The 15,082-nt window shown below is 38.2% G+C and overlaps 3 protein-coding genes and 1 pseudogene across 3 annotated transcripts; 2 read left to right on the top strand and 2 right to left on the bottom strand.

Moving 5' to 3' along the window:
* The first annotated feature begins 200 nt into the window (after nucleotides 1–200).
* Nucleotides 201–644, top strand: LOC137728507 (uncharacterized). The gene has a single exon (XM_068467276.1). The coding sequence runs from the start codon at nucleotides 201–203 to the stop codon at nucleotides 642–644; it is 444 nt and encodes a 147-aa protein (XP_068323377.1).
* Nucleotides 645–2,450: 1,806 nt separating this feature from the next.
* LOC137727254 (nuclear intron maturase 1, mitochondrial-like) lies at nucleotides 2,451–5,720 on the top strand (annotated as a pseudogene).
* A 776-nt stretch (nucleotides 5,721–6,496) lies between these two features.
* On the bottom strand, nucleotides 6,497–6,934 carry LOC137727797 (uncharacterized). The gene has a single exon (XM_068466619.1). The coding sequence runs from the start codon at nucleotides 6,932–6,934 to the stop codon at nucleotides 6,497–6,499; it is 438 nt and encodes a 145-aa protein (XP_068322720.1).
* Nucleotides 6,935–10,457: 3,523 nt separating this feature from the next.
* Nucleotides 10,458–13,879, bottom strand: LOC137727435 (alkaline ceramidase TOD1-like). Its single transcript, XM_068466296.1, has 4 exons — nucleotides 13,591–13,879; nucleotides 13,287–13,490; nucleotides 12,628–13,188; nucleotides 10,458–11,060 (listed from the first exon to the last, which is right to left on the bottom strand). Exons 1-4 carry the CDS (start codon nucleotides 13,835–13,837, stop codon nucleotides 10,699–10,701), a joined length of 1,374 nt encoding a protein of 457 aa, XP_068322397.1. The 5' UTR covers nucleotides 13,838–13,879; the 3' UTR covers nucleotides 10,458–10,698.
* Nucleotides 13,880–15,082: the final 1,203 nt, after the last annotated feature.

Genomic DNA, 15,082 nt, shown 5'->3' with positions numbered 1-15,082 from the left:
CTTAAAATGTCTTTTATATCCCCCATTACTTGGTTTGACGATCGATCCTTTTATTTATTAGAACGCAGGTGTTGGTTACATTTAGTGTAAGCTTTATTGGGATTTACACACCTCTCAAATTCTCAACCGCAATATCAAATTCCAAATTTCATTTTTCTTCACCATAAGTGCACAAAACCCCAATTCTTCTCAACTCTCGCATGGGTTTTTGTAACAGTCAAATCACCTTCAACTGCATGATCTGCACCTTCCTCTTCCTTCTCCTCCTCCTCCTCCGCACCCCCTCCTTTTCCGCTCTCTCCTCCTTCACCTCTACCTCCACCTCACCAAAACCCCACGAAATCCAACTTCAGTCCCCACCAGCCGCCGTTCCCACCGCCCCCACCCCCCAATACCGAGTGTTCTACATCAAGAACACGCCGCCGTTTGAACTGGACAAGCAAGAACAGATCAAGAAGCACAGAAGGATGCGGCACAAGAAGAGAAAGAAGACGACGACCAAGAAAGACTTCAAAACGCGGCCGTTCTCGGTGATGCTGCCCAAGGGTTTCATTCCGCCTTCCGGTTCGTCGCCTTGCCAGAATGCGTACCCCAACTCCGTCGCTTTCTTCTGCGACCTCGCTCCCACTTCTGCAAAACCCTAAACTACCCGCGCGCTGTTTCAGTTTGTTCCGCGCACGTACGTGCCAGGTGATGATGAAACAAATGACGGAGATCGATGGAGCGGCGTACTAACTACTACGTACTTTTTCTTTCATCTTCTGTTAGTTTTCTACTTTTATATGAATTTCTTGGTGAATTTTGTTTCGGATCTTTCACCCGCCTTTTTGCTTGAAGCGCTAGGGTTTGCAGATTCTGGTGGCGCATGATCAATTGTAAACACTTTTTTGTTAGCCGTGTAATAAACCATATATAATAACAGAAGTTACAGCATTGATATATATATATATATATATATATATATATATTGATATATGTCAAGAAAATTATCAGAAAATACGTGTTTATGTCATTTCGAGGGTAAAACACACATTTGGTAATTAGAGTTAGGGTGGAAAACAATTTTCATCACTTTGATTCCAAATTTCTCAATTTCAATTTCTGTAGTTAGGTGCGTTAACAAATTAAGTTAATTGGCAAGTTCTACCAATTTTCTTGTTGTGTATTGAAACTTTAGAACTTTTTCCCAAAAAAAGAATCCATACTGTACTCAACTTTCTCCCCTTAATAATTAATAATTAATTGTGTTGTACATCTTGAGACATAAGGTAGCTGAGATGTCTGTTACCTTTTGAGATATATATACAGATGTGGGCATGTTTGATTTCTCCTAGATTATACAGCAAGTCCATGCGGTGCTGGTGCTTTGTGAGTGAGTGTGTGTGAGAATTTAAGCCGCCGGAAAATAGGAAGAGGGCATGTGAATTTGCATCGTATGAGCCTATGAGGGGGCGCATTTGTCCCCATACAAAAAAGGGTTGTTGAAGTTTTCGTAACGTGTACTCCATGCATGGAATGGTACGGGCTCTCTTTCTTTTGCAATATGTCAATGTTCATGCGTGCAAATCTATACGTATATAGGATACAAAATTCCCTTATTTTTTGGTTCACATGTTGGCCTTGTCTCCTTCTACTTTTTTGTGTGCTTGAATTGAAAATAGTTGTAGAGTTAGGAAGTAGACTGAAGGTTTACTTAATTTACATGGGATTTTATCGGTTGTGCTAAATTTATCCCTCTTAGTCTCCACAAAATAACAGGATTGAAACAGATAAGTTTCATTCGTCTTCTAATCCCTTATAACCCTCGTACAATGAATAATTATTCACCTATCACATGTTTACTTATCTGGAATGAGTATTAAAAGTATTCAGTCACGGGCTTTCAATGCGCTTACTATACACATGGGTATTGAAATTATTATGATTCATGTATTAACTCATATGAAATCAAAAGCACGTGAATCACACAATAATGGTTAGAGAAAAGTTAAATGCTTCTGTAAGTCTTTCCGATCTCCCGATAAGGTGAGCTTATGTTTGGGTCATCTAGTCCGACGACCTAACCTGGCTCAAAAATATGATCAAATCCAATAATAAGTCAAGCTCAAGGCCCAACAAAAGCCCAGACCAAGTCCCTCCAATCTCAAGGGATCATTTTTGCTTACCACCATTTAGTATTATGTCTGCTCATCACCCTATTTATCATCGTTAGATGAGTTTGAATTTTGAAATTCGTGTAGTGGATAAACACAAATCTTAAAATTCAAACTCATATAATGATAATAAATAAGATGATGAGCATATACCACATAAATGGTGGTGAGCAAAAATCCACTCCAATCTCAAATAGTGTAACTACCAAAGTACCAACGGTCCAAAACCAGCCAAAATTGAAGGGAAAGGAGGGTCTTCAGACAACCCCTCAATTCATCTTCAACCCAACCAAAAAAATGTCAGTGAGAACTCCCATCAAACACCTGCAGTGCCACCAGTCCCCAGTCCTCAAAGCCCTCACTCGCTCTCTCTCATGGTCGCTCTCCACCCCGCTGCCGTCGCCCAAGCCACCGCCATCAAAGCTAGACCAGCAAGACCCGTACTCGCTCCTCAAGCAAGACCCAATCGAAATATGTTCTTCTCTGTGGGTCAAGGCATTCTCTTCCCCGCCCACCGTCGCCTTCCCCAACCTCACCGGCTTCCTCTCCAAATTTGACCTCTGGGTATTGGCCTACCAGCGCTCCTGCGCCCACGTGACCGGTACGTTCCCGCCCCGCAGCGCCATCCACTCCCACGTCCTCCATGACCTCCTTTCCCTCCGAAACGCCGTTGTTCGGGGGAGTTTCTCCTGGAACAAAAAGACCCAGCAGTACATTCGAAGCCCCAATGACAAACCCAGCAAAGAGATGGTATCTAAGCGTAAACTCCAGGCTATGCTCGAGGCCGACGAGCCCTGCTTCCAAGACCGGGTCGTTCAGGAGGTCCTTTTGATGATATTGGAGCCTGTTTTCGAGGCCCGGTTTTCACCAAAGTCCCACGCTTTTCGACCGGGAAGGAATGCCCACACAGTTATTCGGACCATCCGGAGCAACTTCGCCGGGTACATGTGGGTTCTGAAAGGAGATATCAGTGAGATTTTTGACAATGTGGATAGGAATTGCGTAATGGGGTGCTTAGAGCAGGCCGTGAGGGACCGAAAAATATTGGGTTTGATCCAATCGGCTGTCGGAGCACCGAATCGAAAAAGGAGTGATGGTGATGAGGAATGGCGGAAGAACAGAAAGAAGAAGAAAGCGGCTAAGAAGAAGAAGACGATTTTGAACGACAAGGAGCCGAAGCCGGACCGTATTGGCTGAGAGCGTTTTTCAATTTTGCACCTGAAGAGGCTGCTAAGGTACCTTCTTATGGACATTGTGAAATTTTGAGTCCTTTACTTGCTAATGTTTGTCTTAATGAATTGGATCAGGTTATAGAAGATAAGATAGTTGAGTTTTTTAGGCCATATAGTCTCGATTCTATTTGGAAAACTTTGATAAACGATGGTTGTCATAACCCGTCTTGGCCCGAGTTTGTTCTTTCTTGTGGGAATGAGAAAACTAGAAAAATGGATTGTATTTGATACGGGGGATATTTCTTGATTGGTATTCGAGGGCCCAGAGAGGATGCAATGGATATTCGTAAGCAAATAATCGAGTTTTGTGAGAGAAGATTTGGGATAAGGTTGGATAACTCCAAGGTGGAGATTGAGCACATAACTAGGGGAATTCAGTTCTTAGACCATATAATTTCCCGCAGGGTTATACACCCCACGCTTAGGTACACGGCCACTGGAGGCAATGTTGTGAGCCAAAAAGGTGTAGCGACTCTGCTTTCGGTTACTGCTAGCTTACAACAATGTATTCGCCAATTCAGGCGGCTAGAGTTTGTTAAGGGCGATAAAGATCCTGAGCCACTGCCCTGCACTCCAATGCTTTACTCTGGTCAAGCTCATACCAATTCCCAGATGAATAAGTTGTTAGAGACCATGGCTGATTGGTACAAGTATGCTGATAATCGCAAGAAAGTTGTTGGGTTTTGTGCCTATGTTATACGTAACTCTTTGGCTAAACTGTACGCTGCAAGGTATAGACTAAAATCACGGGCCAAGGTGAATGGAATAGCTTCATGCAATCTCAGTCGTCCACTGAGGGAGAGCAGCAAAAATTCTGCACCCGAGTATTCTGATCTATTGAGGATGGGACTTGTTGATCCAATCGAAGGTGTTCGGTTCCCTCACATGTCTCTGATTCCATCTTGTGATTACTCCCCTTTTCCTAGAAATTGGGTACCCGCTCATGAGCAGCTCTTACGTGACTACATCAGACTTGAAGACCCAAAATTCTTTTGTGCCTTGCATAGATCAATTAAACGAGATGGTTTAATTTTGCCTTAAGATGAGATATCTGAAATTCTGTGGGATTTCAAAACCCTTGGGGTTCGGAACTATAAGCTTAGGGAAGAAGGAGAAACAAGAAAAGATTGTGCCTCATGATTCATTCTATTAGAGAATGGAAAATGAAACTTGATCGAGAGTTGAACGGGGTAGGGCACCTGCTTGGAATGCTTATAGTGTCCGTTTCATGAATGGATGTCAACTTTCCAATTCTTTCTGAGTCAAGCTGCTTTTAAATTGTTGCTGGACTGCTTGGAATGCTTATAGTGTCTGTTTCATGAAAGGATGTCAACTTTCCGATATTATACTTCTTTCTGAGTCAAGCTGCTTTTAATTGTTGCTGGACCGAAGGATTATACACGATTGAAGGTGAAAAAAGCAGGAAAGGACCAGATTTCAGCACAAATGTCAGAAGTGATGATATGGATTATGGACCAAGTTTCCTTCAATGATTTTCCTTAGTGTGGTTTGCTTAGCAAGAAATCATTTCCACAATAAAATTTAGTTCTCTGATTCAAGCCACCAGTAATTGAGGACTCGAGTGAAGTTTATTGAGATGCCTCTGCGGATTCGTTGTTGAATTTAATGTTGAAGTAAGATTTACAGTTGAACAAATGGATCGAGAAAGGAGGATTTATCAACTGTTCCTGCCAGAAGTCTGCGTACATCTGATATGCATTGTAAATTGATGCTATTTTTCTTGTAAGAGCCGACACCAGGGTTTTATTCTTTCGTCCTTCACAAAGTATAAGGAATTGATTCATCAAAGACGAACTTATTGGGTGAGGAGCAATATATAATCCAGTGCAAGCTGATAACACCAGACTTTATTATATGTACGTTAAAACTTAAGACTTTCCTGAAGACCTGAGTAGTAAAAGCAAAGACTTCAGTGCTTGTGTTTCGGATCACCCTTAGTTATCATCCTTGTCCTTAAATGCCGAAGCTGGGCATGTCCTGCTCAGGCCATTGGTTTCCTTAGCGGTCCAACCCTTGAGCTGCTTAATCCCACCTTTCTCAACCAGCATTGTGAGCTCAGCATTGTAAAAGATGGTCTTGCCGGTGGCCTTCAATTTGTGCTCACTCTTTCTTCCTCTGCTTCAGCCACACAAAGCCTGAGGGCCGGTGGTAGCCCATCTCATTGATGTCTGCTCTAAAGAGGTCTTTGGGCAAAGCGAGTTCCTCCAGCGGCTCATGGAGCTTTTGCTTGCACAGAGATTCACCATGGTAAATCTCAACGTTGTTTCGATCACTTTCGATTAGTGTCGAAGAATGTAATTGTTTGGGAAGGATCAAGAGCTGTTGGTGGGAGGAAATTGAGTGCAGGATTGAATTTATAATTTATGCAAAGCTGTGGCTGCAAATTGCTTGCCACTGAAGTAACAGAAACCTAACTCTAAATGTAGCTTGCTACTTTCTTGAAAAGTGGTTATTACTATGATTTTGTTATTTTAAACTTAAAATCAGTGCTCTGAATGACGAGAAATTTTTCAATGTGATGGGAAAACGATTTGGTACACTAAGTGACATAATACAAGTAGTTAGAAACTGGAAAAAAAAAATCTCCAACCAATTGTACTATGACACTTGGTGTACTAGCCCGTGTTCCCGACACACTAAAAAATCTCTCCTAAATGACGACCATTCTATACCCTAAAATCGAAAGTTGAAGAAAACTAAGTAGATGTTAAGAAAATCTTATCTAATTATGACTATATATACGATATTAAGACTCAATCAAGTGAAATCAGCTCAAACTTCAAAGTGGGTGGAGGCTTTTGAATTTCAGAAGCATAAATTTTTTTAAAGCGTTGGCATGACATCTTGCACAAAGAATTTCTCATCGAACGCATCCTTAAACAAATTCATTTGATCAACTAATACCAAACAAAACATGTAAGAGAAACATAATTTAATTTGATAATCATGTTGTTGTTGGTTATCCTAGTTGGCCCTACACAAAAATCATACATACACAAATGAAATGAAACTAATAAAAAGAAAATTTATTGAATCTCGTAATTAAAAGCTTTAATTAAGCTTTAATTTTCTCCCGTCACCGTCGCCGTTTTACTCTTCTCCTTCAAGCCCAAACGCCGTGGCGGGGAACGACCTAGACAATCCGGTGCCGTTAGTGAACGTGATCTTATCCAGATCCGAATTAGGGTCGACGTAAATATCCGAAATGGAGACCCAAATCAGAAGCTCTTTGCTTTTGACCCCGGAGAGCCGCCGCATCCGGTGCTCCTCCACGAACCCCATCACCTCCGTGTCATACGACACCGTTTTGGAAATGGCGCGGAACCGGTGCTCTTTTCTCTTCTTCTGCTTGAGCCAGACGAAGCCGGAGGTGTGGTTGTAGCCAAACTCGACGACGTCGTCCAAGGGAAGGAGGCCACGTGGTAGGCACATTTTGTTGAGCAGCTCGCGGGACTTCTGCCTGCACAGGGCCTCGCCGTGGTAGATCTCGGCGTCCTCTCTGTGGCTCGCGATTTGTTGGGCTGACATTTGTGTATTTAGAGAGAGAGAGAGAGAGAGAGAGAGAGAGAGAGAGAGAGAGAGAGAATGGAAACTCAGATGGATTGATGTTTCTGGCTAATGAGAATTTGCATGCATGGGATGGAGGGTCATAGTAGGGTTGGCTACAGTTTTCTTTCGTATGTAAGTGATTTTTTTAGGCGTCACTCAGTACTATGGTTTGATATATTTTTTTCAGTAAAAGGTCTGAGATTCAAATTTCGTGGATAGCGAATTTGATACCAAATTAGGATGCTCATTGTGTGGCTTAACTGGATTTCCCCTCCTCTTAATGTAAAAATATCGATGTATTTAAAAAAAAAAAATGATTTTTTAAGAGAATCGATAGAAATATGAAAAGTACTACATTTACCCTCTATTTCTACCATATTTTTTATCTTCTCTCTGATCGCTTATATATATATATATTTATTTATTTATGCGATTTCATACAAATTACATAACAAAAATGTAACTAATTTTTTTTTATTGTGAGTACTGCATTATGGTAATGTGATATATAGTACTTTGTTTTGAGGTAATGTCACATAAGTTTAATAACACTAAAGCTCTACTGATTTGTTTAACGAGGTACTGAAGTTTATAGATATATGGATAAATTACATTGTACCACCTCAGGTTTGAGGTTTATTACAATTTCATACATCTTCAAAATAATTTATTTTCATACATCAAGTACTATTTTATTTCAATATAATATATCTGTTAAAATTTTCATCCATTGTTCCGTTAAAAGCTGACGTGGCTACCACATTTGTACCACGTGGCAATTTTTTTTAATTTAATTTTATTATGAATTTAAAAATAATTAATTAAAGAAAAGTTATAAGAAAAAGACCCTAAAACCCATCTTCCCCGACGTACTTCTCCTCCACTCTCTTCACCTCCCCTCCCTTTTCTCTCCCACTCCTCCCTCTTCTCCTCCCCGCCACACCCGCCGCCTCCTCCTTTCCCTCCCACTCGACCAAACCAAGTCTCCAATTCCCCTTCAACCCCCAAACCCCTACCTTCACCCACCGCACCACCCACATCCAACCCCTCACTGCCGTCGAAGCCCCAAAAAAGATTGACAAGCTCAGCACTGACATCTCCAGCCTCACCCTCGAGGAAGCCCACATCCTCGTCGACTACCTCCTGGACAAGCTCAACGTCTCTGCTGCTGCCCTCGCTTCAGCCACCGTCGTGGCCGTTGAGCCAGGAGTGAGAGAGGCACCGCAATCGTGGAGGAGAATACGGAGTTCGATGTGGAGGAGAAGGTGGAGAGAGGGAGGGTGGGGTAATTGACTGGGAGTTGTTTGGCATTGGGTCTAGATTTTTTAAGTTTTAATCTTCTGCAAAAATTTGAATTTTCTGCATTTTTGTTCTTGGGTTTGAATTCTGGAAAATTGGGGTTGGAATCCATTGAATTTTTGGAGTTATTTACTGTTTGGTTGCCGAGAAAACGAGGAAAAATCGATGGAAAAGCTGGGTAATCTGTTTAAGAACAAATCTGGATAATCTAGGTGGGGTGGGGGGTTGCGGGGAAGGGGAAGGGATGGGTTTCTAGGATTATATATATATTTTACTTTTCTTTAATTAATTAGTTTTAAATGTATTAAATTTTTTTTTTGCCACATGGCACAAATGTGACAGCCATGTCAGCTCTTAACGGAACAATGGATGAAAAATGTAACTGATGTATTATATTGAAATAAAATAGTACTTGAGGTATGAAAGTGAAATGTTTTGAAAATGTTGTATGAGGTTGTAATAGAATTCAAACTTGAAGTGGTACAATGTAATTTACCTTAGATATATTGTATAAAAATTTTATTTAAAGATAGTTTATAGATATATTGTATATGAAAATTTTCTTAAGATTAATTAATCTCTCATCCCTCTCCCTTTCGATATATTCGAACATGAATTCTATCACATTCAGGCCCGGGCCCCCACCACATTTTTGGCGCGACTCCGCCGTAGCATGATATTGTTCGTTTTGGGCCCCGACCACGCCCTCAAGGTTTTGTTTTTGAGAACTCACACGAAAACTTCCTAGTAGGTCACCAATCATGGGATTGCTCTAGCGCGTTACTCGCTTAACTTCGGAGTTCCCATGGAACCCGAAACCAATGAGCTCTTAAAATGTCTCGTGTTAGGTAGAGATGATAATATACATATAAGGCTTACATGATCCACTCCCCTGGACGATGTAGGATGTTACAAATTCTCATTTCCAGAAGATGGTGATTAGAACTATAATTCGTATATATGATACCCATTTAGTTGAGATATGTATATGTACAAAGAATTGGCCACTATAGAAATCGGTAAAGAAAGAAATCAACTATTGCCTTGGACATAAATATTATATATATATATATGTATGTATTTCTCTTACAAAACAGAGTAGAAAAAATAGAATACATTCGCCAAATATTAACTTTACTTTTCCCTCCAATCCTTAAACCAGATTTAACCAGATTTGAGAATCTACAAATTAAATAATGAAGGCAGGTGTTGATATGCAAAAGTAACATGATTTCAACATACTTGTAATGCTCCTCCTCCTCCCACTCACTGCAAATTTGCATGTGGCACTAAAGAGGAACCAAAATTTGCATGCTTTTGAACTGTTGTCTGCGTTGGTACTTTTAAAGAAAAGAAAACTAACGAAAAATTCAAAAAAACTTTATTTTTTATGAAAAATGATAAATAAAGGTGTAAGTGAATAGTATCAGGAAAGGTAAAAATGTGGTTTTTCGTTAAAAATGAACAATATCATGAGTGTTTTTGTTAAAACTCCCTTTAAAGAATTATGGATCCGTACAAGTTTTCAGATATAATGTTGTGTGTCATGAGTGAGGATCCCTGCTAGATCCTCTTTGTGAGGATTTCGGGGATCATTTAATCACATCCGTTCATTGTATATTGTGCGATCAGTTTTTGTAAAATATTGTTTATATTCAATTTTAAATAAAAGAATTTAAAATAATTTCTGATTACACAATATACGATAAACATATTTAATTTGAAGATCTGGCAGTTTGCCATCAGATGCATAAATCCATGTGTTTGGATAAACGTTATGATTTTCATAAAATACATTAATATATACAACCGGTAGCATTACAGAATTCCATTATGATCAACCACTGTATAAAAACAAATTTTTTTTTTAGTAATGTTATTCATACCATATTTTTATATTAAATTTTTATACCACCTTAGGTGGCATCTGATGTGGATAGCCACATCATTTGAAAAATTTACAAAACCAAAGGAAAGAAAGAAGAAAGACTCATCGTATACCACAATCATTATTTAATCAATTAGTTTTTCTTATTATTAGTTTATTAAATAATGAATTAAAATTAAAAATCTGATTAATTCAAATGATGTGGATGTCTATATCAAATGCTACTTAAGATGATATGAAAATATGATAAAAAAAACATAGTATAAATAGTATTATTATTATTATTTTTTTTTTCTTTTCCTGAAGGGTCCCCCTGCATGCTTTCTCTAGAATATTGCATGACCTGTCAATACGCACCAGAAGAATAATCAAATTTTGAAAAGTAAAAGGCCCTGGAAAACCTGTCATTATTTGTCGGCCTTCATCAAGTTAAAGCCTCCAAGGTTGTTGTCTAGCTTTGTTTTATTTTCTGTTCTTTTCCCTTACTTTGTCTCTTTTGCCCTGCTCCCCCGCGTGCGTAACATGCACTCCCTATAGCTAGAGACAAAAATCAGCTCTATGATTCGCCCCACATCTCCAAAAGATACTTCTGGCACTTGCTGCAGCAGCTGCCATTGACATACAACAAATCAGGGCTTGCCCTTTTGGTATTTCTGGTTTTGGGGGCTTTGGACCCCACAAGGCTCTCAGTGGCCCCACCTTCACGCTTGATATTGTGCCTGTATTCCACGACAATTTGCTCAAACACTTCGACCTCAAACATGTTGAGCTTCAGCCTTGGGCTCATGAGGTCTCTCACGTATGCAAAAGCCAACTGGTCTCTAGGGTTAAATGCATCCAACTCATTGAACAACAGGCAGGAGAATAGGTTGCTCCTCAATCCATGCTTCCTCAGGATTAGAGCACTGTCCGGTACATCTGTCAAACACCAATAACTGAGTTGTTAGTTTTCGTAGTGCGGAAAAGTGATTTAACCCTTATTGTATGTCCGTCCTTTACGACCTCCCTCGTCATATGAGTAATCATAGAGAGATAACCAGACGAGAGTGATATACAGCAAAGGATAAGGAAGTTTCTCTTGTACAATAGAATAGGAAAGAGATAATCACATTGGCATGAACAGCCTGCAAAATTTATGTAAGCACAAGGGAAGAAAACAAGCAAAAACTCTTGTTTGCATGTGCAACTCGCAACTAACAAATTAATATGTTTAAGTGATATGTAAAATTATATTGTTGTATGCAAAGAATTAATGTAATATAAAGTTACATTCTCTATCTTTTTGTCTCACTCATCAAGTGACGAGTGAAATAAAAAGATGGGGATACATCCTCAGTTACACCTATGTTTTTCTTCTAACCTGCAATAAACTGCAAGTTGCTTGCTAGGACCACATTGGATCACACAGTTTCTTTCTATTTCTGGACCACATATTCAAAAAGTATTTTTCGTTTTTACAAAAAGACATTGGAAATAAGTTATAACAGGGAGTGAAAGGGAAGAAGATCAAGAAACTTCAACCTTCTTCTCGCAAGAAATAAAGTATTCCTATTTGTCATAAGAAAGCACCTTATTAGCTGTTAGCATCACAGGTTTTCAAAAGATCCAATTAAGAAATTCGGGAGTTTGTAAACTCAGTCCTTTGATGTGACTTAAAAAATGCAAGGTCTACGTAAACACCAATTCATCCCATTAACCTTTTCCTTTCCTTCTTTTGGCCAGACCAAGTAGTTCAATTTGATAATCTTAAAAAACCTTGACACTTGTATTTATACACCCAAGTGGTACAATTTTTAAATGGGAATTTTAACAAAAGCTCTCGGTACTGTTTATTTTAACTAAAAATCACATTTTTATACTAAAAAGTCAATCCTGATACTATTCACTTTACCCTTTATCTTGTCATTTTCGTTAAAACTCAAAATTTTCAAGTCATTTTTGTTAGTTTTCCTTTTTTTAATCTTAAAAACCCCAGAACATGTACAGTTAATTACCATCCCACGGCTTGAACTTCTAAACTTCTCTTCAGCCAAAAGCTTACTCTCAAACATCAAAACCAGTATGTTAATAGTTTATACATTTTCTAATCTTAGGGAACATGAAGGAAGTGTACTTAAAAGTTTAATTAGTATCCGAAGACTATTTAGTAAAAGTGGATTGATTCAAGAAAGATTAGTGACTTTGGCATTCCCAGTTTAATTTCTAGCACTGCAAATTAAATATTATATTTGTACACTCACGAGAGTGCTACAAACTAAACTAAGAGCGTGAAAGTTACTACCCTTAGAAAATTCATCAACATGCCAAGTTACTTATTGTACATAGATCACAGGTTCTAGCTTCTAAAGCGTTTTCTACAGTTGAAAAATAAAGCAACATCATTAAATGATATCATGTGGAAGCTTTCAACTAAAAAACAACACCAAAAACGTTGAAAGATGACATGATTTGAAATGCACTAATTGTGTGCAAGTGCTTTGGTTACCTGAGGGATAAGGCAGCTTGCTGGGGGTCCAAGGAAGCAATCCATTCTCGCAATAAGCCTCCATCTGCCTCTTCAACCCATCAACATCCCTCCATTTCTGCCACCTTGCCGTCGCCATTGCCTCCTCCATAGTATGTACATAGTACGGATGTTTCGAAATTGCCATGTCTGCGTTCTCAGACACAAGAAGTGAATGAATCAACAGCAACGGATCGACCACTAGCTGCAGCTTCGCGTCGATCCAAATGCTGAATTTTGAGTTTGGGAAAAGCCTATGGACTAAATATTTTGGTATCACACCGTTCATTGCAGGATTCTCATACAATTCCTTGCTCAAAACTTTCACTACTCGCCACACACCGATCTTAAAGTTTTTAGATTTTCTCGGAATCAATCTATGGTAGTCAAGTCCTTTTAGGGTTACATCATCTATGAACAGAAAAAAACATACATTGTTTAGGGTTTTTGATCCGAGGCCTCGGGGTTGTCGGATTTTATCATGGTCGTTGAAGATCGCCGAAACCACTACGACTCCTTTACAGTTTTCCATAGCCCTTCGATCTTAATTACATACCAAAAAAAAAACATGTTATTCACAAATGTAGGTAAATGAAATAAAAATTGGACTTTATAGAACTTTGCGTGGATGCCAAACTAACCAGAATCACTAATCGGAAATTTCTTCAAGAATCCACAAGGGATTTCAATGCTCTCATTGTAATGAACAAAATAGGGAATCCTCTCTTGGGTACTTAAATTTCCTGCAAACGTCTCAGCCTTCCCCTGCAAATACCTCAAAGCCGACGGAGACCACGAAGAATTCTTACACAAATTCTGGATCTCCTTCAAGACCAACCAATAATCTGATCACAAAAACAAAACCCAATTGCCGGAATCCAAAATTAAAATCACCAAAAGGCAAAAAAGGTGAAGAAAAATTGAGCTAAAAAAATGGAGTGTTACCTGAAAAATAGACGGGGGAAGAGCAAGAGGTGCGGTGGGTTGGGATTGCATACTTGTGCTCGCCGTAGGTGGAAGGGTAGGAGAAGAGAGGGGCCTGAATCGGGTCGAAGGGGGAAGATCTGAAGAGGCATTTGGTATGGGAGAGAGAGGTGTAGAGAGCCAGAAACAGAGAGGTGAAGAGGTAGAGCAGAGAGAAACATACCAACTTTGATTGAAAGAAGAGAGGAGTTGACGTTGCTTTCCCCATAAAATTCCCATAAGTTTCCTCGCCTTGATTTATTTTCCTTTGATTATCTATTATTCTATTGGTTTTTTTTTTTGTTTTTGTTTTTGTTTTTGTTTTTGTTTTTTTTTTTGTTTTTGTTTTTGTTTTTGTTTTTTGTTTTGTTTTTGTTTTTTTTTTTTGTTTTCTTTTTTGTTTTGTTTTTGTTTTTGTTTTTTGTTTTATTTTTGTTTTTGCTTTTGTTTTTGTTTTTTGTTTTGTTTTGTTTTGTTTTTGTTTTTTGTTTTGTTTTGTTTTGTTTGTGGCCGCTTCTTTTTTATTGTATTCAATTAAAAAAAAGAAAGAAACTTTAGAGAAACCCCATGTTAATTAGTTAGTTCTTCAAATTACCCCTGAAATACAATAATGATTTACTTGAAATAGAAGTGTCAAGATATTAGTATTTCAAACTAATCATGCAAGATCATATAAGAAAATTAAAATACATAATGATAAGTAATAAGTTTTAAATATTACGATAACATATCAAAAGATGTAAATTAACTATTCACGTATGAGAAGAAGAGGAAAGCTAGTGGGCCTTCTTGTTTGCAGTCTTTCTTACCTTTATGGTGTTGGAGATTTTTGAAGTGGTGAATCCATTCCATGGGATGGGAGAGTTGCCGTCGATGTCTGCGGTGACTCCACCACAAACAGTAATTGGACTTGAAGACCATGTCAGGAAAGGTGTTGAGGTAGATGTACACTCTTTGCTCAACCATAACAATGTGTAATTTGCTTTTCTTTTTCTTTTCAATTCAACTGCTGTCACTCGTGAGATTTGAATTAAAAATTGGGTGACTTTGGATGCGGTCCCTATTTATCAACCTTCTTTGATTGAAATCTTGTTAGTTTTTCAGTTTTTGATTGGGGTCCCTGAAATTAATACAATAATACATTTCCATGTAGGTTATTATAATTTTAAATTAAATTTGATATTTGTAATTACTTATATTAATGAGATTTTAAATAAAATCGATGATTTGTTAGGTTGAAAATATTAAAAAATAAATTATACTCATATAAAAAGTATAATTTATCTTAATGACGTGATTTATCATTAAGATAAATTATATTTAAATAAAACTCATTATTTGTCATTACTTATATTAATGACATTTTACATACAAAAAATTAGTAATTTTTATATGATACAATTTATATATAAAAAGTTGGTACATTTTATAAAAAAAGGTGGTATGTTTTAGATGAAAAAATTGGTACATATTA

Source organism: Pyrus communis, chromosome 3, assembly GCF_963583255.1.
Source record: "Pyrus communis chromosome 3, drPyrComm1.1, whole genome shotgun sequence".
NCBI classification, from domain to species: domain Eukaryota; kingdom Viridiplantae; phylum Streptophyta; class Magnoliopsida; order Rosales; family Rosaceae; genus Pyrus; species Pyrus communis.
The sequence above is the reverse complement of the archived record's forward strand: the minus strand, read 5'-3'. Positions and strand labels throughout refer to the sequence as shown.

Excerpts from the sequence above, each read along its gene's own strand:
- LOC137727797 (XM_068466619.1), bottom strand. The coding sequence starts at position 6,934 with ATGTCAGCCCAACAAATCGCGAGCCACAGAGAGGACGCCGAGATCTAC.
- LOC137728507 (XM_068467276.1), top strand. The coding sequence starts at position 201 with ATGGGTTTTTGTAACAGTCAAATCACCTTCAACTGCATGATCTGCACC.
- LOC137727435 (XM_068466296.1), bottom strand. The coding sequence starts at position 13,837 with ATGGGGAAAGCAACGTCAACTCCTCTCTTCTTTCAATCAAAGTTGGTA. Across the intron at positions 13,491-13,590 it reads TTCCCCCGTCTATTTTTCAG|ATTATTGGTTGGTCTTGAAG; the intron begins GTAACACTCCAT and ends TTTTGTGATCAG. Across the intron at positions 11,061-12,627 it reads CAAGCTGCCTTATCCCTCAG|ATGTACCGGACAGTGCTCTA; the intron begins GTAACCAAAGCA and ends GGTGTTTGACAG.